Consider the following 26932-nt stretch of genomic DNA (forward strand, 5'->3'; position numbering starts at 1 on the left):
CTTAAAACTCTAAGTTTAGGACTTGAGACTTGAGACTTGCCTGTCTTGACTTGGGACTTGAGTGCTAAGACTTGAGACTTACTTGTGACTTGTAAAACAATGACTTGGTCCCACCTCTGCCATGTACAGTAGAACCCTCTGTGGAAATGGGTTCTACAGTACATACACACGAACAGCTGGCACACACACACAAACATATTTTAAATACTTTATTTGAATCCACAAATCACATTCGAGTTAAAAGATTCAAACCATTCAAATGACAGATACAGTATGTTGACACTTATGGATACAGAAAGCACCTCTAGACAGATAGGCTGCCCATGACAGAGCAGTGCCTCGCTAGCTCCTTTGCCTTTGTCCTATGCAGGCCTGCAATCTGAAGGCCACGTAAAGTACTGTCAGCCTATGTACATGGCCGGGACTTCCTGAAATCAGCACCACAAGTTAGCATTGATAACCAAGGCTGTTGTTTTATTTAACCCCGGTTTCTCCCCAATTTCGTGGTATCCAATTGGTAGTTACAGTCTTGTCTCATTGCTGCAACTCCCATACGGACTCGGGAGAGGCGAAGGTCGAGAACCGTGCACCCTCCGAAATACAACCTACCAAGCCGTACTGCTTCTTGACACAATGCCCACTTAACCCGAAAGCCAGCCGCACCAATGTGTCAGATGAAACACTGTGCATCTGGCAACCTGTGTTTGCGTGCACTGTGCCTGGCCCGCCACAGGAGTCACTAGTGCGCAATGTGACAAGGGTATCCTTGCCGGCCAAACCCTCACCTAACCTAAACGAATTTGGTATAATTATGCGCCGCCCCGTGGGTCTCCAGGTCGTGGCTGGCTGCGACAGAGCCTGGACTCGAACCCAGAATCTCTAGTTAGCACTGATAACCAAGGCTTCTCGATAAAGTAGAATGTAGGCCTTTAGGAAAGTACAGTTCATGGGGAAAAAAAACATATAGCAGAGGGTGGAGAATGAAAAGCATATTTTCCTAGAAATGTATGACATTTTCGAAGTTAATACCTTTAATAGCTAGGGTACATGAAAAAGGCCTTAATTTACTAATTTACTTATTTTACAACCAGCTGACATTTACTGTCCTTTCCCCTAATTAGCTTAGAGACTAAAGGTCAGACATGGTGCTTTACAAAGTGACAAGTCAATGCTGGGATTACTGTGCAACTCAGAGGGAATAGAGTTGTGGGGTTTTTATATTTGTTAACCATTCTTGATCCATGTAAGTCCATTGAGAACAAAAACGTTTAATTGAAGGCCTTGTCAAGAGGCTTTAAACAAAGCAATAAGTTACCAACATTTTACATGGATTACAAACTGAGTTCTAAAGAATAAACTATTGGAGAAAGCATGAATCATAGCAGAATATAAACGTTTTTGCTTTAGGGATAAAGAACATACAAGAATGATGTAGACTGTAACAAAAAGACAAAGTGTCAGATGATCAAAGCTCTACTTGAAGACTTAACATTGAACGTATCCTTCATCACACTGAATATCCACGACTGAGCATTTAATAACAAAAAACCTTGAACGATTGATTTACCACAATGTCTGTGTTTGTATTGCTTGTTCCATCACTTGCTCTGCAGGAAACGATAGGACGGGCTGTAATGCGAGGACAATAGTGGGGGGTGGGTAGGCAGAACGGACATTCATTGTGCATTGAGAAATAATTGAGCACCGTCAAAGCCATTCATTCAAGACCTTGACGAGCGCAGCTCTGTATGTAATTCAGCACCACAGTCTAGTGAACAGCGCACAACGAAGGATCGCGAATGGCAGTGGATGGATTCAAACAGTGCCACAATATTTCCACACTTTATATTCAAACTAAAGTAATATTTCAGAGTAAAACTTAGTTGGATAAAGCTTTTCTCCACTCTCCGCTTGCGTGATGCCGGTGTATGCAAAAAGTGCTCTTTGGGATGACTCTCTGCTCCCGGCACCGGGGATCGGGGTCTAGATAGGCGTTAGGAGTGGTGTGGAGCTGCGGAAGAGCCCCTCCATTCAGAAGGATGCTGGTGGGAAATGCCTGGAGACAGAGAGGACGAGATTTGTCGAAAGGCTCTAGAACTGCTGTCGGATCTATGTTCTAGGGGCGAAGTGCAAAACGACAATTGTGTGGATTTCATATACTATTTCCGAGATCTTGCCAGACCGAGATACTCAGACTCAGGTATGTTGTGCAATAATGTGAAATACAACATTTTGATTTTGGTATAACATTGAGATTTTGTACAGGATGGAGAGATTTAAAACTTCTCAATTACTCAATCTCAGAATTTTTAATCATCCACACTTTTGAAAAGAGCGTTATAATAGCAAATTCGGCGGTTTTAAAACATTTTGCAAGACACTTTTTTCCAGTGAAAAGTGAGGTTTAGAAACGTGTTGCATAGTAGTCTATATCAATATTATCCAGAACTGGATAGCAGTCTATACTGCATTTCCATGTAAACAATGTAAACTACTTAGGCAAATGTCATACACTTAGGCTAGTGACTTCTCTGGTTAAATCAAAAATAAGTAGAATATCCTTCAATGGGTTGCCTGTGTTCATCAAGGCGTCTACAGCAGCACAAAAGGAACGTTTTATTTGTGTGTGTTTTGACAGAGTGGAGGGGATAGGAGCCCCACCCATTTACCACTGCCCAGATAACATAATGCTTGCTCCCTGGGTCACACAACCATCCAGTGACAGCAGCACTCGAAATTATTCTAAGTGTGTTATATTCTAAAGGTTAATTTGACTGTTTATTTATTATTTATTTCAGCTGTATATTGACTTAACAACTAAATTACCTTTAAGTGACAAATAGTGATGATTGATCAAATGGAAATGTTGTTGGTACCTCAGTCCAACCACCACACACTACAAAGTCACAGACCAGAGTGGTATGTGAGTTCTCTTGTTACACCGTAGGTTAGCGACTGGGCTTGACTGATGCGTTTATTAAACATGTTACAAATTCCATTAAACATGCATGATCCTACAGAAGTTCTGCTAACAGATCTTTTCCCGGTTACTCTGTGACCTATTTACTGCAGGTTGCTCCACATAAGCAACGTTTTATAGATGTAAAACTATTCAAACCGCCCAGGAAAGGGTGGGAACTAGTTTTGACCCTCCCATGTTGCCATCCATATCTGAATAATAGAGGACCACTATGAAACTTGATGCTTTGGTTTTGGTCAGGCCCACTTGTGGAAAGAGTCTAATCTGGTCTGGACAGTTACAAATAGGATTTTAGGTCAGAAAATAAGTGGCCATAAAGCTGCATAAACTGCTGGTATGAAATGCCTACTGGCAATGGACTGATGAGAAAAGTCCATATCACATCCTCTGGTAATTTACATCCAAATCCATCAAGGACAGAGATGAGGTTAAGGAAACTTCTCTGTCTGTGATTCTCACACAATCTTCTCGTGCTTAACAGAGCCTCTCTCTGTGGCAGTGGGATAGCATTGTCAGTAACCAGTAGCTTTCTGTGGATCCAACAATCTGTTACTGCAGCCCTTCTAGGGGAAAAACAATCAATCGGTTCTAAAGGTCACTCTCTCTCTAGTCTCTCAATCCCCCTTATCAAAATGACCTCTCACCTTTGCAATTGTGACTTATTGACATAATGTTGGTGGTGCTGCTGCTGTAGGTTTATTGAACCATGACAGTCAGTGTGCTTCCCTAGAGGAACTAGACAACTGTTTAATGAAAGGCCAAAACCTGGACCCCTCTCTATGGATGAGTAGCAGACTAATATAAACAACACAATGGGTCTAATGGGAGAGCCAATATGACCCACTGCCTACAGGCCTGTATGGTGTAGGAGTCTTCTATAATGAGACCACAAGGGGGCAGCTAGGACCCTCAGATGGCCATTTATCCCCAAAGTATCTCAACTTCATAAAAATCTAAACTTTAGTAGATCAAAACCTACTGAGTGTTGTGGATGTGTACAGATCTGTGAGGACGATGAATATTATAAAACATTATCTGGAACTAATGTGATCATTCAGTGATGAAATCGCTAGACTCCTGAAAAAAGGTGCTATCTAGAACCAGAAAGAGTTATTTGGCTGTCCCCATAGGAGTAAACATTGAAAAACCCCTTTGGGCTCCAGGTAGAACTCTTTCCACAGAGGGTTGTACATGGAACCCAAAAGAGTTCTACCTGTATCCAAAAAGGGTTTTACCTGGAACCAAAAAGCGTTCTCCTATGGGGACGGCCGCAGAACCCTTTTGGAACCCCTTTTTCCAAGAGTGTTCTCTCAACAGAATGAGGCACTCCAAGAAGCTTCTTAGGAACATGTTTATGTTCATGCCTGTCTCCTGTTTCTGTAGTGTGAGGCAGCTTGATGTACAAACACAAGCCCCTGGACAGGAAGCTTTTCTATCACAGGGCCTTACCCTCAATCTATTTCCTTAATGCTGAGTGCCAAGCAGAGAGGCACTTGGTCCCATTTTTACAGTCTTTTGTATGTCTCGGCTCGGGATCGAACTCCCAACCTTCTAATTTCAGGGCTCACAAGACCACTGAGTTGGTCTCCGTCTTCCGCATACGTCCTGCATAAAACTTCACGTCACAGTGGTTCTCAATCTAATCTTTCTTGCTAGAGCCCATGTAATGTTAGTGATAATCCAACATTTCTTCATCAAAATATCAGGATTAAATCAGAGGTTTGTCAGCTTGATTGTTACTTTAGCACCCACTGAATACAAGAAGTGAATGGTTTTGATGCAGCATCCATGTGAAGTGCCAAAGTATCAGTAATAATTGATCAATCAGTAAACATGTATTCCCTAACGGCAGGAGATACACTTGGACGCCACTGTTTTGGTAAAAGGCTGAGGGATGGGGCTGGAGTAGCTTCCTTGGAGGTATTGCAGTGCAAGACTGGGGCTGGAGAAATGTAGCCACTTTTAAATTCATAGACAGAGCTATGGATGCAAGGACTGAGCCTCCATGATATAAAAAAATACAGTTTAAACTATGTTTTGAGGCTGTGCAATGTTTGTTTACATTTACGTTGTTTAACCCTTCCTTTATGTTTCAGGTCAAATTGACCCAGAACAGAAATACTATTTTACGTAACTTTTTCCACTATGACCCTTCATCTACTTTCCGAAATATTGGTTCTCAAACTGGTAAAACAATTAATTAATTAATTAATTAATACAAAATTTGTGACATACATGATGTTCTGGGTAAATTTGACCCGCAATTTGACCCCCACAATTTTACCTTGACATTGTTCTACCGTATATAACCTTGGTCTAGAAACAAGCTGCTTTCTGCACAGGAATGGTGCTGATCACATATAAACTGTGATGAGCAACACTTCATCTGAAGTCATTTTGAAGTCAATTTGATCTTGACCTCAATCTTTGACCTTTATGCTTGAGACAAATGATCTTCTGTGCAATAAAGATCTATCCATGATGATCACAAGGATGTAAGTATGTTTTCCCTGTGATGTTCAGAGGCCGAGGGGACAGTGGCCTGAAGTTTGGCAAATAAATAGTAAAAAATGTCATGAATGTCATAAAATAGTTCCCAATACAGTATTTCTCAAGACTGTTGGTGCCTTTACATTTGATTGTTTTTACACACATAATTTATAAGCAGGGGTTGGAACCGGTTCAAGGAACAGAACCGAAAACCATAAAATAAAAATAGGAACAGAACTGGAACCAAGAACAAAAGTGATCTATACTGTTCCGGAACAGAAAAGGCATGGGAACTGGTGATAATGTTATTTTACAATCTAGGGATTTTTTTCTTTAAAAAACACAACAAAGCACCTATGCAAAGCACGGACTTTGTCACTCAGAAACTTATTCCAGTGTCTTCATGCCTGACAGCTGAAAATCTTTGCCAGTGTGTGTGTGTAGGCTACCTGACCCTCCCCATGTCCCTCCCTCAGAAGCATAGTCTGTGGGGGGTATTTTTGTAATAATAATGTATATTCTTTTTGTTTTTGCTCAATCTGAGTGGGAGGGCCCACCCATGCCTATGCCCCTGGTGCTACTCTGCACACACAAGCTTGTTAGTTAGCTAGCTAGCTCTAGTCTAGCTCTCGTCAGCTCTAGGTGGCATTATATGTAATGTAATGGAACTAAGAGTCATGTTAAAGGGCTTGCCCTGGTCAAAATGTTAGTTAAGCCAACTAAAAGACATCCAAAGTTCCTTCATAGAAGCACTCCTCTGTAGGTACAATTCTGTGGACCTAATCCAGATAATGCATGTCATAACAACAAGATGCCCAGTGCATCATGCACAGTGATCTCCTCACCCACAGATTTCAGTTGCATCTCTCATCCTACACTACACTTGCATGAAGATATCCTGCCCTGCTCCATAGAATCCTGCTCTATCCATTTGTGAAGTAATTTAATGTCGTGCTATGATTTCAGAGGTTTAAAAATTAACAGAAATAACAATATAAACTGTTACTTTTTTGGGGTTCGAATCTGTTCAGAACTGTATTTTTCTGGTCAGAACAGTGGAACTGAACAAAAAATGATGGTTGGTAAATAATTTTGGTTCAAACACCTGATTATAAAATATTGTATTGAAATATGTGAGAAAATGTGTGATTCCATAAACTGTCAGACACTAATTTGATAGTTTAGCAGACATACTGAAAATACATAATCTTTCACACATTATTTGACAGACTGTGGATCTTGAATTGTAGGAGTGTTTTTTGTCATTTTAACCTTGGCTTCTTTTAAAAGCTGTTTTCACACGTTGCTCTCATATCCTGTCTGAGCTTCTGCCTGTCTGAAATGGAACACAGGATCTATTATGCTTACAGTGTGAAATATCAGAGAGGTTCAATTCATTTATATGGATAGACCCTATCAAGGGCACCACATGTTGTTCCACCATAACGTGTTCTCTAATCCACAGTATGATTAAACGCAACCATAGCAGGGCTGCCAAATTAGTACATTATATCCCCTACACAGCACATTGAATACACATAGTCCTATACATACTGGATATACAATTATAAAAAAATGATTTGCACATGTGAAATCAGCATGTCCACACATTTGGTGTGTGTGTGTGTGTGTGTGTGTGTGTGTGTGTGTGTGTGTGTGTGTGTGTGTGTGTGTGTGTGTGTGTGTGTGTGTGTGTGTGTGTGCTAGTGTTGGGTGGTTGCTGGGTGGTTGATTAATACAATATTAATAATTAAAATAATTAAGCCAGTGCTAATTAAACATGTCAGTCAGTGTTCCTTTGAGAAAGTTTTTAACTTTAACCCTGTGTCGTGTTTGTAATGAATTGAGCTGCAGATTTAATTAGAGGCAGTGGTATTTAGAGCACATTATATTGATTGCACCTTGTCAGTTTTAGGATAGGAAGAGCAGATTTATCCCAGGAGGGCTGGGAGTTTGGTGGGACAACAACTTTCATACATTCAATTAGCAAGGGAAAGAGAAATTCTGCTTCCAAACTCCTCATATAGTGTCCTTGATTTCTTCTCTTTTTAGAACAGCCAAATTTAAACATACCAAAGATCGTCAAAATAGCAGACAACCAGATGAGTGAATCCTCAAAAAGTGGTCCCACAATGTCTGGGCATGCCATCTATCTATGGCTTAGTGCAGAAGCCCCAGTTGGTCTCCAGTGCAGTATGTGGGCCAGCCCAATGAGTCCATGGATCCCTGGCTGCACACTGTGAATGTGTACTGCAAGAGCTGCAAAGCCCAACCAGGATGGAGTGGTGGGAGGAATAACTCAACACCAAATGAGGCTCCATTTCCCTCCACTGCTCTAGATAATCAAAGGGAAGTATGGCCGAGAGACAGTGTACACATTAAATCTGATTGGAAGCTATGGTAGTTGCAGGACACTGACAGGGGCTTATTGACCAAAAGCCCTAGGTGTCTGCATAGCCTGATTCACAATGACTGGGGAGGGGAGACACTACATTAACATTTTAGTAGACGCTCTTATCCAGAGCAACTTACAGTAGTGTGTTCATACATTTTCTCGTACTGGTTCCCATTGAAATCGACCCCACAAACCCTGGCGTTGCAAGTGCCATGCTCTACCAACTGAGCCACAGGGGACCACACAGAGACAGGGTGAGCTCATTCATCAGGTAGTGAGATGCTCTTTCTGAGAACTGGAACGTATACTGACAGCCTGGTGTGTTCCATCTCAGACAAAAGCCTGTTCCCTTTCACTGTCTGTGAGAGGCCATTTGAGATGGGAGGACTTAATGATGAGTTCATGTTGACTGAGCAGGACTCTATAACCTGCTAACACCCATCTGAGTTTTTCATCCCTTGTTAATGCATACAATTGCAGGCCTCGTCTTAAAATCCAGAGGACAATATCCATCAAATTGTCCTTACGTCTTTCCTTACAGTGATGTTTATGATAAAGTACACATTTTTGTGCAATATCAAGATGAGGAAAAAATTGAGAGATATAAAGAAAAGTCAATAGCATAAATAATATGTTGATATCAATACAAAAAATATCTTTGTACTATCCCCTGACTTGCCCTAATTCCATCTCTCACAATGGTTCTGTCTGTCCAGATGTTTCGGTGAGCCTGCTGTCACTGTTGGTGACCGCCTGTGGCCTGGCTCTTTTCGGGGTCTCACTCTTCTTTTCATGGAAGCTGTGCTGGGTGCCATGGTGCGACCGTGGCCTTCCCGAGGGCTTGAAGGATGGCCAGGGGGACCAGCAGCCAGTCCTGATGGAGATGGATGGGGTGGAGAATGAATACAGTGAGGACTGTGTCAAGGAGCCCTCAGGCCTTTTAGCACCAGAGTCAGCCATGAAGATCAGCCACACGTCCCCAGACATCCCCCTGGAGGTCCAGTCCAAGCCCAAGGAGAACCACATCCGCCACATTGCCCGCGTGCAGCGCCAGATCACTGAACCCACCTCCTCTGTCCGGTCAGCCCCACAAAACAGAAACAATAACAAGGCAATTCAACTAACCCTGTTGCGTTAGGTCTATAGATAGCTAACTGGTTTCTCTACCCTCTGTAGGCACAACTCATTCCGGCGCCAGATGAACCTGTCCAACCCAGACTTCAACATGGGCCAGTTCCAGAGACAGGAGTCCCTGGCCACTCTGGGCCGGATCAAACCTGAGCTCTATAAGCAGCACTCCGTGGACACGGACGACGGCAGGAGGGCCGACAGCTGCGGCCGGATACACTTCATCCTCAAGTTCGACTGTGACCTGGAGCAGCTCATCATCAAGATCCACAAGGCCCAGGATTTACCGGCCAAGGACTTCACAGGAACCTCTGACCCTTATATCAAAATCTACCTGCTCCCCGACCGCAAGACCAAGCACCAGACCAAGGTTCACCGCAAGACCCTCAACCCCGTGTTCGATGAGGTCTTCCTGTTCCCTGTGGCCTACACTGAGCTGCCCACACGCAAACTGCACTTCAGTGTCTACGACTTTGACCGCTTCTCCCGCCACGACATCATTGGCCAGGTGGTGGTGGATAACTTCCTGGACCTAGCGGACTTCCCCAGAGAGACTAAACTCTGTAGGGACATCCAGTACGTCACCTCGGTAAGCTAACCTCTTTATGTCTCTCAATACACTTCATATTGTCTTAGGTACATAGACAAGCAACAATAAATGCACAATTGTGACTTAATGAATTAGTGAATAAGGAGACATTATCTAAGAGAGTTTAGTGGGGAGTCACTGTTCCCCAAGAACCACCCCCATGGTGTTAAAATAAGGCTAACATAAAAATATACTTAGATGGGTGAATAATACATGATCACACCAGGAAACACATGGGGTAGTGACCTACATTTCAGTTGGCAGTAAAGAGGCTGCTTTTACATGAGAGGATACAGAGCTTGAGATTGTCTAGATTATTCACATGGACTACATGGATTACTATAGGGAGTTGTAGCATACTGAAGGTTTCGCCTGTTCCATTGAATCTCACTGGACATGTTAGAAAGGCCCTAGAGGCTTCTACAGTCTCATTGGAGTCTCACTGAAGAAATAAGGACTATGGTGTCATTGAAGGATTGTAAATAGTCTGCAGTCTCAAGGAAGGACTGTAGTCTCAGTGAAATATATACAGCACCAGTCAAAAGTACTCATTCAAGGGGTTTTCTTTATTTTTACTATTTTCTACATTGTAGAATAATGGTGAAGACATCAAAACTATGAAATAACACATATGGAATCATGTAGTAAGCAAAAAAAGTGTTCAACAAATCAAAATATATTTTATATTTGAGATTCTTCAAAGTAGCCACCCTTTGCCTTGATGATAACTTTGCACACTCTTGGCATTCTCTCAACCAGTTCCATAAGGTAGTCACCTGGAATGCATTTCAGTTAACAGGTGTGCCTTGTTAAAAGTTCATTTTTAAAGTTAATTTGTAAAAGTATTTTTTTCTTCCTGTGGCAGTCCTCATGAGAGCTTGTTTCATAACAGCGCTTGATGGTTTTTGCGACTGCACTTGTTCTGGATTGACTGACCTTCATGTCTCAAATTAATGATGGACTGTCATTTATTTTTGCTTATTTGTGCTGTTCTTACCATAATTTGGACTTGGTCTTTTATCAAATAGGGCTATCTTCTGTACACCACCCCTACCTTGTTACAACACAACTGATTGGAGGCAGGGTAGCCTAGTGGTTAGAGCGTTGGACTAGTAACCGGAAGGTTGTGAGTTCAAACCCCCAAGCTGACAAGGTACAAATCTGTCGTTCTGCCCTTGAACAGGCAGTTAACCCACTGTTCCCAGGCCGTCATTGAAAATAAGAATTTGTTCTTAACTGACTTGCCTGGTTAAATAAAGGTAAAATAAAATAAAAACACATTAGGAAGGAAAGAAATTCCAAAAATGAACTTTTAACAAGACACACCTGTTATTTGAAATGCATTGCAGGTGACTACCGCATGAAGCTGGTTGAGAGAATGCCAAGAGTGTGCAAAGATGTCATCAAGGCAAAGGGTGTCTATTTGAAGAATCTCACATCTCAAATATATTTTCATTTGTTTAACACTTTTTTGGGTATTACATGATTCCATATGTGTTATTTCATAGTTTTAATGTCTTCACTATTATTCTACAATGTAGAAGACAGTGAAAATAAAGAAAAACCTTTGCATGAGTGGGGTGTGTCCAAACTTTTGACTGATACTGTATAGATATGTATATCACTGAGACTACTTACAATCCTTCAATGATACCATAGTCCTTCTTTCTTCAGTGAGACTCCAATGAGACTGTAGACTTCTATTGAAACAGACAATTGAGACTCGAGAGCCTTTCTGACATGTCAGTGACTCCAGTACTGTACTGTATATCTATCTACTGTCTGCCTGGAGGGCCATGCTCTTTTTTACATGTGTTAATATTCACTTCTGATAGAAGTCAGGATCCCATGATTTACCACCAGTGTAGGGATTTAATTTAATCAATAGTATGATTAGGCAATTCCTTAAGGACAATTAAGTCTAGGTACTTTCTATCACTGGCCCTACACAGGGCAAGATGCATTTTAATATAGATCTATAATTAGTACCCATGTAGATGAACAACCTGTACAAGTACAGTTGAAGTCGGAAGTTTACATACACTTATGTTGGAGTATGAAAGCTTGTTTTTCAACCCCTCCACAAATGTCTTGTTAACAAACTGTAGTTTTGGAAAGTTGGTTAAGACATCTACTTTGTACATGACACAAGTCATTTTTTCACATGACACAAGACAGATTATTTCACTTATAATTCACTGTATCACAATTCCAGTGTCATGGCTTTATAAGCTTCTGATAGGCTAATTGACATCATTGGAGTCAATTGGAGGTGTACCTGTGGATGTATTTCAAGGCCTACCTTCAAACTCAGTGCCTCTTTGCTTGACATCATGGGAAAATCAAAAGAAATCAGCCAAGACCTCAGAAAAACAATTGTAGACCTCCACAAGTCTGGTTCATCTTTGGGAGCAATTTCCAAACGCCTGAAGGTACCACGTTCACCTATACAAACAATAGTACGCAAGTATAAACCCCATGGAACCACACAGCCTTCATACTGCTCAGGAAGGAGACACGTTCTGTCTCCTAGAGATGAACGTACTTTGGTGCGGAAAGTACAAATCAATCCCAGAACAACAGCAAAGGACCTTGTGAAGATGTTGGAGGAAACAGTTACAAAAGTATCTATATCCACAGTAAAACAAGTCCTATATCGATATAACCTGAAAGGCCGCTCAGCAAGGAAGAAGCCACTGCTCCAAAACCAGCATAAAAAATCCAAACTACGGTTTGCAACTGCACATGGCGACAAAGATTGTACTTTTTGGAGAAATGTCCTCTGGTCTTAAAAAAAGAGAACTGTTTGGCCATAATGACCATCGATATGTTTGGAGGAAAAGGGGAAGCTTACAAGCCGAAGAACACCATCCCAACCTTGAAGAACGGGGGTGGCAGCATCATGTTGTGGGGGTGCTTTGCTGCAGGAGGGGCTGGTGCACTTCACAAAATAGATGGCATCATGATGTAGGAAAATTATGTGGATATATTGAAGCAACATCTCAAGACATCAGTTAGGAAGTTAAAGCTTGGTCGCAAAATGGGTCTTCCAAATGGACAATGACCCCAAGCATACTTCCAAAGTTGTGGCAAAATGGCTTAAGGACAACGAAGTCAAGGTATTGGAGCGGCCATCACAAAGCTCTGACCTCAGTCCTATAGAACATTTGTGGGCAGAACTGAAAAAGTGTGTGTGAGCAAGGAGGCCTACAAACCTGACTCAGTTACACCAGCTCTGTCAGGAGGAACGGGCCAAAATTCACCCAACTTATTGTGCGAATCTTGTGGAACGTTTGACCCAAGTTAAACAATTTGAAGGCAATGCTACCAAATACTAACTGGGTGTATGTAAACTTCTGACCCATCTGGGAATGTGATGAAAGAAATAAAAGCTGAAATAAATTATTCTCTCTACTATTATTATGGCATTTCACATTCTTAAAATAAAGTGGTGATCCTAACTGACCTAAGATAGGGAATTTTTACTGGGATTAAATGTCAGGAATTGTAAAAAATTGAGCGTAAATGTAGTTGGCTAAAGTGTATGTAAACATCTGACTTCAACTGTTCATATTTCTGAGCAGTTGGATTAGAAGTGCTAAAAGGTATGACGTGGAGAGGGTTAGTGGAAGATTGAAGGCACATTTTAAAGACAGATCTAAGAGCTATCAATCCATTCACAGCCAGTCACTTTAAATAAGGTCGGAGTAGATATTTTCACAGCTTTCCTCAGGTCAGACTTTCACATGTTGACTCTCAGAGAATGTCAAGCTTGGCGACTTCCTAGATAAAAAATAAATAAAAAACATCTACACCCTGTGTCATGCGGGTGAGCTCACTTGGGAGCCATAGGTTGGCCTTAAAGTGTAAGCAAGTACCCACACACAAACGGTACTCACACACACAGACATAATGTAGACAAACATAATGTACACAAATACACACGCGCACACACACAGCCACTCAGCCAACTGGGCCAGCCCCCCTGGGAACAGAGCATGGGACATCAGAAGTCCAAGCACTCGTCCATGCATAAATCATACCTCAGGGTGAAGTTGGGTTTCAAACATCCCATATGTAACATAAAAGCTGTAACCTGGCATCACATTTGGCCTTAAAGTGCTTCATCTCCATAAATAAAAACTGTAGGATCGCATGAAGAGTAAGGAGGTCAAGAATAGTGTTTGAAAATGTCACACACCACCTACTTCTTTGATAACATAAATTACAAGTAATGCTAAATGTTTGAAATGTTTTTTTTTTACCATATCCCACACCTTCCAGCGCCAGAGAGAGATACAAATACCTATACAAGTGCACCAGCTCCAAACCTTTTACTTGGTCTCTATAAGCCTCTAGGTCAGACAGCCACCTTTATGAGTGTTGAATTGAACCGTTAGACAGTAGAACAGGATCAATGGTGGTTTATCCTGTCAGGAAGATGAAGGATCTGGATCTGTACGGATGGAGGGACCTGTTGCTGTTTACCACTTTGGTAACACTATTAATGAGACACAGCTTAACTAATCTATTCTAGAACTCAGTAGAAGACCAATAGCCTCTTCAGGTTCACATTAATTGTCGGGCTGTTATAACAAAGATTACAAAGAGCGCAGTAATCTGTGTCCTTGCCACAACATTCAATAGTACTGATCTGAGCCAACTTGGGACATATTGTAATTAGATAAGATTTTTGATTAATAGAATGACTGTGTGGCATGATCCATTGCAGATGGTTTACTTTTAGTACTAGTTTCTTTGCAGAAATTCGACCATGAAGGCCTGATTCACGCAGTCTCCTCTGAACATCCTGAGATGTGTCTGTTACTTGAACTATGTGTGGCCGTGTGTGTGCCGGCTAAGGAGTATTGGTGTCTCTGAGGGGTCTTTGGCCTGGTTTGCTAACTACCTCTCTCAAGAGTGCTGTGTATTAAGTCAGAACATCTGCTGTCTCTGCCACTGCCTGTTACCAAGGGTGTACCCCAATGCTCGATCCTAGGCCCCACACTCTTCTTAATAGGACTAGGCTCCTTTTTTCGCCACTTACTGTCAGAATGACGTGCCCAAAGTAAACTGTCTGCAGCTCAGGCCCTGAAGCCAGGATATGCACATAATTGGTACCATTGGAAAGAAAACACTTAAGTGTGTAGAAATGTTAAAATAATGTAGGAGAAAATGAATACAATAGATATGGTAGGAGAAAATCCAAAGAAAAACCAACCAGAATTTTTTATTTTGAGAGACCATTCAAAAGAAAGGTAATATTGAAAATTAGCTCCCTGGATGCAATTCCTATGGCTTCCACAGGGTGTCAGCATGTTCAATGTTCTATGTTCAAGGCTTGTAACTTAAAAACAAATAAGAAATATCAGTTTTAGCAGAAGGATACAGTCTTGGAAATTTGTGTTTGCGCGCGCTATTAAGACTTTACACACCTGCTAAAATCGGTTTCCTATTGAACATACTTCTTTCCATAAGAAATATTATAGTTTGATTACATTTTAGGGTATCTGAGGAATAATTAGAAACCTATTTTGACTTGTTGAAACAAAGTTTAGGGGTAGATTTTCTCTGCATGTTGAACGAGTGGAATACTCAAATCGATGGTGCCAACTAAACAGACTTTTTGGGATATAAAGAAGGATTTTATCAAACAAATCAACACTAGAAGTTATAGCTGGGACCCTTTGGATGACAAATCAGAGGAAGATTTTCAAAAAGTAAGTGAATATTTAATCGTTATTGGTGAATGTATGAAACCTGTGCCGGTGGAAAAATATTTTAATGTGGGGCGCCGTCCTCAAACAATCACAGGGCATGTTTTCGCTGTAATAGCTACTGTAAATCGGACAGTGCAGTTAGATTAACAAGAATTTAAGCTTTGAGACGATATAAGACACTTATATGTACATAAATGTTTAAAATCCATATTATTTATGATTATTAATTTGAATTGCGCACACTCCAGTTTAACTGGAAGTTGTCCCACTAGCAGGACCCCTAGCCCTCAGAAGTTTTTACATCAACAACATAGCTCAGGCAGTAGGAAGCTCTCTCATCCATTTATATGCAGATGATACAGTCTTATACTCAACTGGCCCCTCCCTGGATTTTGTGTTTAATGCACTCCAAAAAAGCTTTCTTAAGTGTCCAACCAGCATTCTCTGCCCTCTATCTTGTTCTGAACACCTCCAAAACAAAAGTCATATGGTTTGGCAAGAAGACTACCTCGGAGGGTTTAGAGCTTGGGGTAGTCACCTCATACAAGTACTTGGGAGTATGGCTAGACGATACACTGTCCTTCTCTCAGCACATATCAAAGCTGCAGGCTAAAGTTAAATCTAGACTTGGTTTCCTCTATCGTAATCGCTCCTCGTTCACCCCAGCTGATGAACTAACCCTGATTCAGATGACGATCCTTCCCATGCTAGATTATGGAGACATAATTTATAGATCGGCAGGTAAGGGTGCTCGAGTGGCTACATGTTCTTTACCATTCAGCCATCAGATTTGCCACCAATGCTCCTTATGGGACTCATCAGTGCACTCTATACTCCTCTGCAAACTGGTCGTCCCTGTATATCCGTCGCAAGCCCCACTGGTTGTTGCTTATTTTAAAAATCCTCTTAGGACTCACTCCCCCCTATCTGAGATATCACTGCAGCCCTCATCCCCCACATACAACACCCGTTCTGCCAGTCACATTCTGTTAAAGGTCCCCAATGCACACACATCCCTAGGTCACTCGTCTTTTCAGTTCGCTGCAGGTAGCGACTGGAATGAGCTAGAAAAAAAACAGTGTTCATTGTTTGCAGTAACTTTACAAACGGACTTGGCAGTTTCACTATAATTTATTCCAGCTTTAAGGCATTATCTAGGCCTGAGAGAGTGATGCAGCTCTGCATTTGTTTTTTCAACTATTTTAAGGTATTAATAAATATATTCAGGCCCTATGTTCCTCCAGGAATGAAGATAATTAAGTAATATAAATATATTGAGGAGTAAAGTACGTAAAGGGCAATCCATTTATCAGGTTGAGAGAATGACAGAGGGAAGAGGAAAAGGTCAATCAGGATGATTTTCTAGGCCAACTGCTGAGAGAAGACCTGTCACCACTGTAAAGCAACACATCCAAATTTTGTTCTGTCACGTTCTGACCTTAGTTATTTTGTTATGTCTTTGTTTTAGTATGGTCAGGGTGTGAGTTGGGTGGGTTGTCTATGTTCTTTTTTCTATGATTTGGGATTTCTGTGTTTGGCCTGGTATGGCTCTCAATTAGAGGCAGCTCGTTGTCCCTGATTGAGAACCATACTTAGGTAGCCTGGTTTCACTTTTACGTTGTGGGTGCTTATTTCCTGTTTAGTGTTTTTGTCTTCCACCTTACGGGACTGTTCGTTTGTTATTTATTGTTTTGTTCAGTGTTCTAGTACTTCATTAAAAGCTATGAACACTTACCACGCTGCGCATTGGTCGTCCTCTCTTTCTCCCAATGACGAACGTTACAGGTTCACATTCCCACAAGCTTCATTGAGTATTAAAGGCCCAGTGCAGTCAAAATTCAGTTTTCTGTGTTTTATATAATATTGTACAGCTGATGAAACTAACACTATAAAAGCATTTGGTCACACTTAATTTGGATAGTCTATGTAGAAGCTCCACAGATGGTCATACTATCTTTATTTTTTATTTCACCTTTATTTAATTCTTAGGGATAGGCGTCCCGTTGTGCAGCGCCTTGTGTCACCATCGCAGATTTTAGAGAAACAACAAGTGTCGGTACATAAGTGTCTTATATCGGCTGAAAGCTTAAATTCTTGTTAATATAACTGCACTGTCCAATTTACAGACTTTACTATATCATTAGGGGTGTAGTATATCCTATAGGACACAAGATTTGTTCAGAGAGCAACTCCTTCATGGCCCGCAGATGATGCGGGCGGTCTTCACTTGATCGACTGTAGCTTTGTCAAATAAGCACCAAATCGGGGTCAAACAAAGCTAGCTAGATATCCAATGGGCTGGGCTTTATGGGAGTATCTGGAAACCCAGTATCTGTCGCAAAATGTAGCTGCTAACCTTGTGCGACATCAAGCCTTTTCATTTTGAACAAAAATTGTAAGAATATTCAGAGTTATGAAGTTATGAAAACTGGTTGTTTTGCAAATGTTGAACTTATAATATGGCTACTAATACTGGAAAAGCTAAATCAAAGTCCAAGTATACAGATTTGACGATATCCTAGCAGATAAATGTAATATGAATGTGAATGCCTCCTTCACGATTTGCCCAATTATACCTGGGTGACTTCACACTAAATGTCATGTAGTTTGCTCATACTTCAAGTTATCCATCTGAAACTTTGCACACACACTGCTGCCATCTTGTGGATAGATGTAGGACCTGTTCTGTTGCATTTCAAATATGGTGGTAGAAAAAAATAGTTGTTTTTTTCTTTTGTATTTTCTTCTACCAGATCCATTGTGTTATATTCTCCTACATTCAACTCTCATTTCCACAAACTTCAACGTGTTTTCTTTCAAATGGTACCAAGAATATATACAGATATATACAGAATATATATGTAAATATATACAGAATATTTACAGATGGGCTGTGTACAGCTGCAGCGATCGGTAAGCTGCTCTAAGAGCTGATGCCTAAAGTTAGAGAGGGAGATAAGTCTCCAGCGTCAGTGATTTTGTCACAGATTTCTGTAGGCAAAGGAGAGTCGGACCAAAATGCGGCGTGGCTATTGCGATCCATGTTGAATGAAAACGAAGTAAACATGAATCAACTACAAAAACAATAAACGTAACACAAAAACTGAAACAGACTAATACTGGTGCTAAGTAACACAGACAGAACAAGGACATAAGGTCACCCACGAAACACTCAAAGAATATGGCTGCCTAAATATGGTTCCCAATCAGAGATAACGATAAACACCTGCCTCTGATTGAGAACCACTTCAGACAGCCATAGACTAACCTAGAAAACCCCACTAAGCTACAATCCCAATACCTATGAAAAAACCCCAAGACAAAACACACCACATACAAAAACCCATGTCACACCCTGGCCTGACCAAAAGAAAACACAAAATACTAAGACCAGGGCGTGACAGAAACCCCCCCCCCCCCAAGGTGCAGACTCCCGGCCGCACACCAAAACCCATAGGGGAGGGTCCGGGTGGGCGTCTGTCCACGGTGGCGGCTGGCTGACTGGCGGATCTGGAAGAGTCTGGCTGACTGGCGGATCCTGGCTGACTGGCGGGTCTGGAAGAGTCTGGCTGACTGGCGGATCTGGAAGAGTCTGGCTGACTGGCGGATCCTGGCTGACTGGCGGGTCTGGAAGATCCTGGCTGACTGGCGGATCCTGGCAGACTGATGGCTCTGGCTGCTCCATGCTGACTGGCGGCTCTGGCTGCTCCATGCTTACTGGCAGCTCTGGCTGCTCCATGCTGACTGGCGGCTCTGGCTGCTCCATGCTGACTGACGGCTCTGGCTGCTCCATGCTGACTGGCGGCTCTGGCTGCTCCATGCAGACTGGCAGCTCTGGCGGCTTCATGCAGACTGGCAGCTCTGGCTGCTCCATGCAGACTGGCAGCTCTGGCTGCTCCATGCAGACTGGCAGCTCCTTGCAGACTGGCAGCTCCTTGCAGACTGGCAGCGCTGAACAGGCGGGAGACTCCGGCAGCGCTGTAGAGGAGGAAAGCTCTGGCAGCGCTAAACAGGCGGGAGACTCCGACAGCGCTGGAGAGGAGGAAGGCTCTGGCAGCGCTGGACAGACGGGAGCACCTGTACGGATGAGCCGGAGAGACAGCCTGGTGCGGGGGGCTGCCACCGGAGGACTGGTGCGTGGAGGTGGTGACGGATAGACCGGACCGTGCAGGCGCACTGGAGCTCTTGAGCACCGAGCCTGCCCAACCCTACCTGGTTGCATGCTCCCGGTCGCCCTGCCAGTGCGGCGAGGTGGAATAGCCCGCACTGGGCTATGCAGGCGAACCGGAGAAACCATGCGCAAGGCTGGTGCCATGTAAGCCGGCCCAAGGAGACGCACTGGGGACCAGATGCGTAGAGCCGGCTTCATGGCACTTGGCTCGATGCCCACTCTAGCCTGGCCGATACGCGGAGCTGGAATGTATCGCACCGGGCTATGCACCCGCACCAGGGACACCGTGCTCTTCACAGCATAACACGGTGCCTGCCCGGTCCCTCTAGCCCCCCGGTAAGCACAGGAAGATGGCGTAGGTCTCCTACCTAGCGTCGCCATACTCCTTGTGAACCCCCACCAAGAAATTTTTGGGGCTGACTCTCGGGCTTCCATCCGCGTCGCCATACTGCCTCCTCATACCAGCGCCTCTCCGCTTTTGTCGCCTCCAGTTCTTCTTTAGGGCGGCAATATTCTCCAGGCTGTACCCAGGGTCCTTTACCGTCCAACTCATCCTCCCATGTCCAGTCTTCCAAATAATCCAGACTCTCCCACTGCTGCTGCTGCCTGTTGTCACGCCGCTTGGTCCTGTTGTGGTGGGTGATTCTGTCACAGTTTTCTATATGCGAAGGAGAGTCGGACCAAAATGCGGCGTGGCTATTGCGATCTATGTTTAATGAAAACGAAGTAAACATGAATCAACTACAAAAACAATAAACGTAACACGAAAATCGAAAACGCCTAATACTGGTGCTAAGTAACACAGACAGAACAAGGACATAAGGACAATCACCCACGAAACACTCAAAAATATGGCTGCCTAAATATGGTTCCAAATCAGAGACAACGATAAACACCTGCCTCTGATTGAGAACCACTTCAGACAGCCATGGAGCTGGAGCCAGTGGGTTTGGCAACGAATATGTAGCGTTGATAAGAAACTGGTTGTTAAGGTTACGGTTAGGATTAGGTTTAGAATAAGGGTAAGTGTAGGGTTAGGATAATGGTTAAGTTTAGGGTTAGGATAAGGGTTAGTAGATAGTTAGTTGAAATGTTACTGATGTAGAGCATCTACATCTTCCCTAATAAAGTGTTACCAAAAATTGGATCAGTGTTATTTCCTGATAGTTGCTGGTTGAATATACAATCTACACAGGACCTTCTAATCAGCAGGTTTGCATGGGCGGAAGTTTTGGCTTTCCATAGTGGCGTCACCATGTGGTAAATTGGTTAATAGACCAACAACAAAGAGAGTGTTCAGTTTACTCCAGTTTTCCCCTCCCCATTATAAGTCATTTTTGCTCAATATAATTTTTGCCTACAATTACAGTAAAGTACTTCATTGTTACCCAGAAATTATTTGATATTGATATAAAACGCCTGCATTGGGCCTTTAAGAATATTTTATTCACAAGATGACAACAGAATCATCCCAAACTCTGTTACTGTTAACTAGTCAAACATGAGTACTACCTTAGGTGGTTCTAATGTGTTAGCTTACTCTGATTCTGTCAGTGTACATTTAGCAGATAGCAGCCAAGGGTAGCACAGCTAAAGTGGGGAATCATGTCATTCCACAGTGGGTCACAACTGCTGACTTACTGTCTGATGTTGTAATAAGATGACATGGTCTTACACACGCCGGCTATCGCAAAGCCATTTCCCCTCTCCATCTCCCTTTGTCTCCCTCGGTTTCTCTCTACTAACATGGTAGCAACACACCCTGTCTATTAAGAGGCCCTTTAAAAAGAGAGAGAGCGAGATCCGAGGGTGATGGATAATTATAGAAGATAGACTGCCAGTATTCTCACTCAGCCATATTGGGGGCCTTTAGAGCTCCAGTGTAATTTCATGGAAAGAGCACAAGTTACCATAATTCCACCACTGACTTGATTGAAGTGCTTCAACGAATAGAGAGGACTGTTATGCTATAGTCTGCAGATGGAAGTGGTTCATTTGATTATTTAGTCTGAGAGGGATGGGTTATATAGTTCCACCCCTAGTCTCTCCTCTGCGTGTGTGTGTGTGTGTGTGTGTGTGTGTGTGTGCGCGCGCGCAGAGGCCGAGCATGTCTGTGTGTGATTTGTACCACTTTATGATGGAAACCTCATGCTGTGCGTTCTGAGTGACCATGTCGGTATTGCAAAGTGTGGACTGATGATTATGTAGGTTAGAGGTCACTGTGGTTCCTTGCCCTATGTTGACAGCCTTGATAAATCAACTCCTTTGTTTGATTCAATTGATAGTGATATTGGACACGGGCCAGAGAGCAGTATTAGCGCACCCTAATGTTGTTTTGGATACAGTAGATTGCATTAGATCTGCCATTACAACCATCCAGAAAGAACACTTATTGATGCTTGAATGGATGTGCCAATTTGACATTTTCCACCATGGCACCTGACCTTTTTCAAACTCCCTATCAATGTCATAGTCTAAAAAATGTAAAGTCAACAACAACCTCCAAAATCATTCACATTCCTTGCAGGACAGGACATGAATTACAATGCACAAAGAACAAGACAATAAACAGCATACATTATTAGTGTCCTTAGCAACCATGTCCATTGATCTCTGGTGGATGTGATGCAAGGTGTTTTAGAGGCTTTGAAATGGAACATCAAAGTAATTAACTACCAGAGTTGAGACCCATTTATAGCAACATGCATTTTTCATATACAGCACATTAGAATAATGTAGCACATCAGACAGCATGTTATTCTTAAACTTTTAGCTTAACTTTTGAAGTCACATTTTGGGACACTATTCCTACAGACATTAATTTTCCAATTCAGGTCCGTCATCATTGAGTGAGCAATGAGCATAAATGGAGCTGTGTTTGCCTTTCAGTATATTCAAACTTCTGTTACTTCATCAGTGAACATATTCCCTTAGTAAAACCCATTCCATAGAGAACACAGTGTGCTATATGAGGAACTAAACCAAGTTGCCAATATTGACGATGGGCTTGTCAGAGCCATGACAGCCAGGCAGAGAAGCCGGATATCCCTGGCAACAGAGCTCCAGCAGAGTGTGAGCTAGCTAGCTTCTCAGGGAGGCTGTGTGTGTGTGATACTGGGACTGACCACTGACCAGGCAGGAGGTGACCAGGTCAGTCCTGATAATGAGCGCTTCTCTGTGGAGAGCTGGACTGACCTTTCCTGCTGATGCAGAATAATGGGGCTTCCCTCCCACTGAGCCCAGGGGCCTGCTGACAGGAACCTTCACACAGGGGGAATGATCTGTTATAACACGCCTGTAGAGCTAAGGGTTAAGGAGCACACTCGCACCAGTGGGGGCTGCTGAGGGGAGGACGGCTCATAATAATGGCTGGAATGGCATCAACCACATGGAAACCACATGTTTGATGTATTTCATATCTTTCCACCTATTCAGCTCCAGCCATTACCACGAGCCCGTCCTCCCCAACTAAGGTACCACCAACCTCGTGACACGCACACAAACACGCACTCACACAAAGCTTAATTCAGATGTCAGGCTAGTGCTAGCCAAGCCTGAAGATGCTGCTTATTTAGAGTGGGCTCCCAGCTTCTAAAACCTACAGGATTAACAGGGTTGTCACCATGGTGAGGTGCATGCCTCAACTGGAGGTGAGACTCGTGGCCTCCATATTCCCTGTCGGAAACTAACCTTGTGAGCGATGCTGGTGTCTGACGAACGCATCACTCTCTCACAGAAAATCTATTTTCAAAGGTGATAATTGGAGTGCTGCTCTTCCTGTTAACTCAAACACGGTTCACTGTGAACCAGCAGAATCTCTAACAGGGATGCCAGAGCTATAATGTATGGTGACATCGTGAGACATTCAGTTACTAAACATTTTTCACTGATGTTTTCATTGCTTTGTAGGACAATGTGGACTTGGGCGATCTCATGTTCTCCCTGTGTTACCTACCAACGGCTGGAAGGCTGACCATCACAATGATCAAGGCTAGGAACCTCAAAGCCATGGACATCACTGGAGCCTCAGGTAGGGTCAACCATGTGGGGACTGGGGCTCTAGTCTAATATGACAGGGTAATATATCAAATGGAATTGTAATTTCTGTCTCCCGGTCTTTTAATAACATTGGCCAATGAGCAGAAGGCACGACAAAACATATCAACGTAGCGTGACTGTTGAGGAGGCCATGTCTGCATCTGAAGTGGCATCATATTCCCTGTATAGTACAGTTCTTTTGACCAGAGGCCTAATGCGGACATACCCCATCTGTTACTCCATGGGTTTACCCTTTCCCTCCCTGTGTCCCAACTCTCTCTAGATCCCTATGTGAAGGTGTCTTTGATGTGTGAGGGACGGAGATTGAAGAAGAGGAAAACGTCCACCAAGCGAAACACTCTGAATCCAGTCTACAACGAAGCCATAGTATTTGATGTCCCTCCTGAGAACATTGATCAGATCAGTCTCCTAATAGCAGTGATGGACTACGATCGGTAAATACATGAAAACATTTTGCAAAGCTTCTATGAACTGAACCCCCCTATCGTTATGGCAGCAGTTTCTGTTTTATTTTCTGCAAATAGCCGACAAGTTTGTGGTGACTACGATACACTGACCAGAACCTGAGAAAACAGTATATTAGACATATCCAAACACATAGCTGAGCCTCCCTAAGTGTAACACGTTTTAGTTGTTCATGGGTTTGGAAAGCAGCTGGCATTCTGTTAAACCAGCTCAATGGAGAGAGAGTGAAAACAACATTAATAAAAAAAACGAAAAGGTTGACGAACAAGCCTGGAGAACACAGAGTACAGACTCCTTGCCTCCCGATGCTGTTCAGAGTAAATATTCAGAGTAAATATTTGAGGAGTTGATATAATCTGCCAAACATCACTATAATTATTACACCAAAGAACACGCTGTTGAACAGGACACCAAACCTACAGGGCTTTTTATTCTGTAAGACATACTTACGATATTATTTTTATTATCATTAAGTGAAAATGTGTAGACAGGCACAAATCCACATGATTTTAAACAAAAACATGAATGGGAGTGCATGTATGGAAACAGAAGGTTTTGATGAGACTGTATGTTTGATGTGACCCCCATCCCACAGTGTAGGTCACAACGAGATCATTGGAGTGTGTAGGGTGGGCAACGAGGCAGAGAGCCTGGGTCGAGGCCACTGGAACGAGATGCTGTCGTACCCCCGCAAGCCCATCGCCCACTGGCACCCCCTAGTAGAGGTACAGTTTTCTTATTTTACCTTTATTTAACCAGGCAAGTCAGTTAAGAACAAATTATTATTTTCAATGACGGCCTAGGAACAGTGGGTTAACTGCCTGTTCAGGGGCAGAACAACAGATTTGTACCTTGTCAGCTCGGGGGTTTGAACTTGCAACCTTCGGTTACTAGTCCAACGCTCCAACCACTTGGCTACCCTGTGTGTGTGTGTGTGTGTGTGTGTGTGTGTGTGTGTGTGTGTGTGTGTGTGTGTGTGTGTGTGTGTGTGTGTGTGTGTGTGTGTGTGTGTGTGTGTGTGTGTGTGTGTGTGTGTGTGTGTGTGCGTGCGTGCGGGCGTGGGCGTGTGCGCGTGCGTGCGAGTCAATCAATTAATACTGTATGTCCGCCCGTCCATCTTTCTATGGGAGTCAATGTGTATACTGATGGAAGAAAGACTCTTTTATCCTTGACATTATGACCACACATCTCAAAGGGAAGTAGACAACAAGCCATAGAGCTCTCCTTCTCCAGCGTGTATAGGGACAATAAAAGACAAGCGGGATTACATAACACAAATGTCTACTTGACTTGATGTGCCATAAACACAACAATCCATCCATGTGGCGGGAGAGGAAGAGGATTCATTCACTAAGCTATTTAGAAACACTACTCCTCCACCCTCATTAATTGACCAGAAACAGTTCATGGACTACGTAAATATTTACAGTCATGCAGGCAACACAGTGAAATAAATGAAGTGCCTGTCATTGACTAACATTGTAGCTGCACAGTCAGCCCTGGGGTGTATTCACTAGAACCAAACGGAAGCTTACTTAACCCATCAACCACACACACGCACACACGCACACACACACATACACACACGCACACACACTTGACTTTTCATTATTTCCCCCGGCGGCTGTTCATGCCTTGGTGTTTTGAAATCTTTGTGCAAGACTCGCTGACCCTCAAGACCACAGACAGTTGTCATCAATAATTCACATCCCAGGCCACACCCTCTTTATTAATATTCTCTCTAAAACAGCCATTTAAACTGTGCTCAAACCTGACCTCTCTCTCTCTCTCCATCCATCCATCCATCCATCCTTTTTAAGCTATTAAATGCCAGCTGGAAAATGCATGCTAGTTGTTAAAGGAACTGCAATTTGAATTGGAGGTCTTGTAAAAGTAGAAACATTGAATTAGTGTTGTTATGAAACGGAGCATGGGATTGCGGAGGCACAGTGCGTGACAATTGATTTGTGGACAGAGGCACAACAGAACGCAAAGGGGGGCCGGGCCGTACACACAGAGGACAATGTTTGTGTAAAACGAATGAAATCTTCAGAGTGCATTATGTGACTTCAGCCTCCTAGTTTCCATTTGCCGAAATTAGATTTCACTTCTGAATCTTTCCTCTTCGTGCAATTCAGCTTCCCATTGTATTCCTAGACCTTATATACTGTAGCCTGTTTGTTATGTTCATCTCTCTGACTGTGTTTCTGTCTCCTATCTTTGTGTTCTCAAGTGGGTGGGCCACGGGACTGCAGGTGGAAGTCAGGGCGGTTCCACCAACTCTCTGAAGACTCCTCCCTCACCATGATATTATTATTATTATTATTATTATTATGGAGAACACAGGGTGGTGAAGAAGAGGATCAACAGAGAGCCTCAGCATCAAAAGAGTAGGAGAGAGCATTAAGCTGATGGTAGATGTTACACTCAGTTTCCCCGACACAGATTTAGCTTAGTCCTGTACTAAGAAACATGCTACATAGAGAATCTCCATTTAACAGTGCTTTTGATCCAGGACCAGGCTTAAACCATGTCTGAGAAACCAGCCCTATGTGCTCCCACCGCAGTCTGTGCCTCCATGACATTCTTGCATGGGGGACCATATTTAGTAAACTGCATGTCCAGTGGCCATTCATTAGTACTACTTGTTTAAAATGCAACAAAGTGTTCCAGTTTCAGTTGGGAGGTAACTGTATAGTCTTGTTTATGTCTTGTTTATCACACATTGTTACAATGAATTGATATTTGTTCTTTGGGTACAGTGCATGGGTTCTTTCTTTTTCCCTGTAATATTGTCATTTCTAATGCTCTTTGGTTGATTACATGTGTAATACTAGCATACTGTAAACACAAATGTACCATGAAACTAAGACCTAGTATGTAAATTGTCCATTCAGGTGTTACTAAATAAATATTTCTATAGTAGTTCCAGTGA

The 26932-nt window shown here is 42.8% G+C and overlaps 1 protein-coding gene across 1 annotated transcript; it reads left to right on the forward strand.

Annotated features, from left to right (window-relative positions):
- Nucleotides 1–1742: 1742 nt before the first annotated feature.
- On the forward strand, nucleotides 1743–26932 carry syt9b (synaptotagmin IXb). Its single transcript, XM_064928896.1, has 7 exons — nucleotides 1743–2200; nucleotides 8582–8945; nucleotides 9042–9582; nucleotides 23383–23503; nucleotides 23795–23966; nucleotides 24593–24722; nucleotides 26231–26932. Exons 1-7 carry the CDS (start codon nucleotides 2053–2055, stop codon nucleotides 26303–26305), a joined length of 1551 nt encoding a protein of 516 aa, XP_064784968.1. The 5' UTR covers nucleotides 1743–2052; the 3' UTR covers nucleotides 26306–26932.

Source organism: Oncorhynchus masou, chromosome 22, assembly GCF_036934945.1.
Source record: "Oncorhynchus masou masou isolate Uvic2021 chromosome 22, UVic_Omas_1.1, whole genome shotgun sequence".
NCBI classification, from domain to species: Eukaryota; Metazoa; Chordata; class Actinopteri; order Salmoniformes; family Salmonidae; genus Oncorhynchus; species Oncorhynchus masou.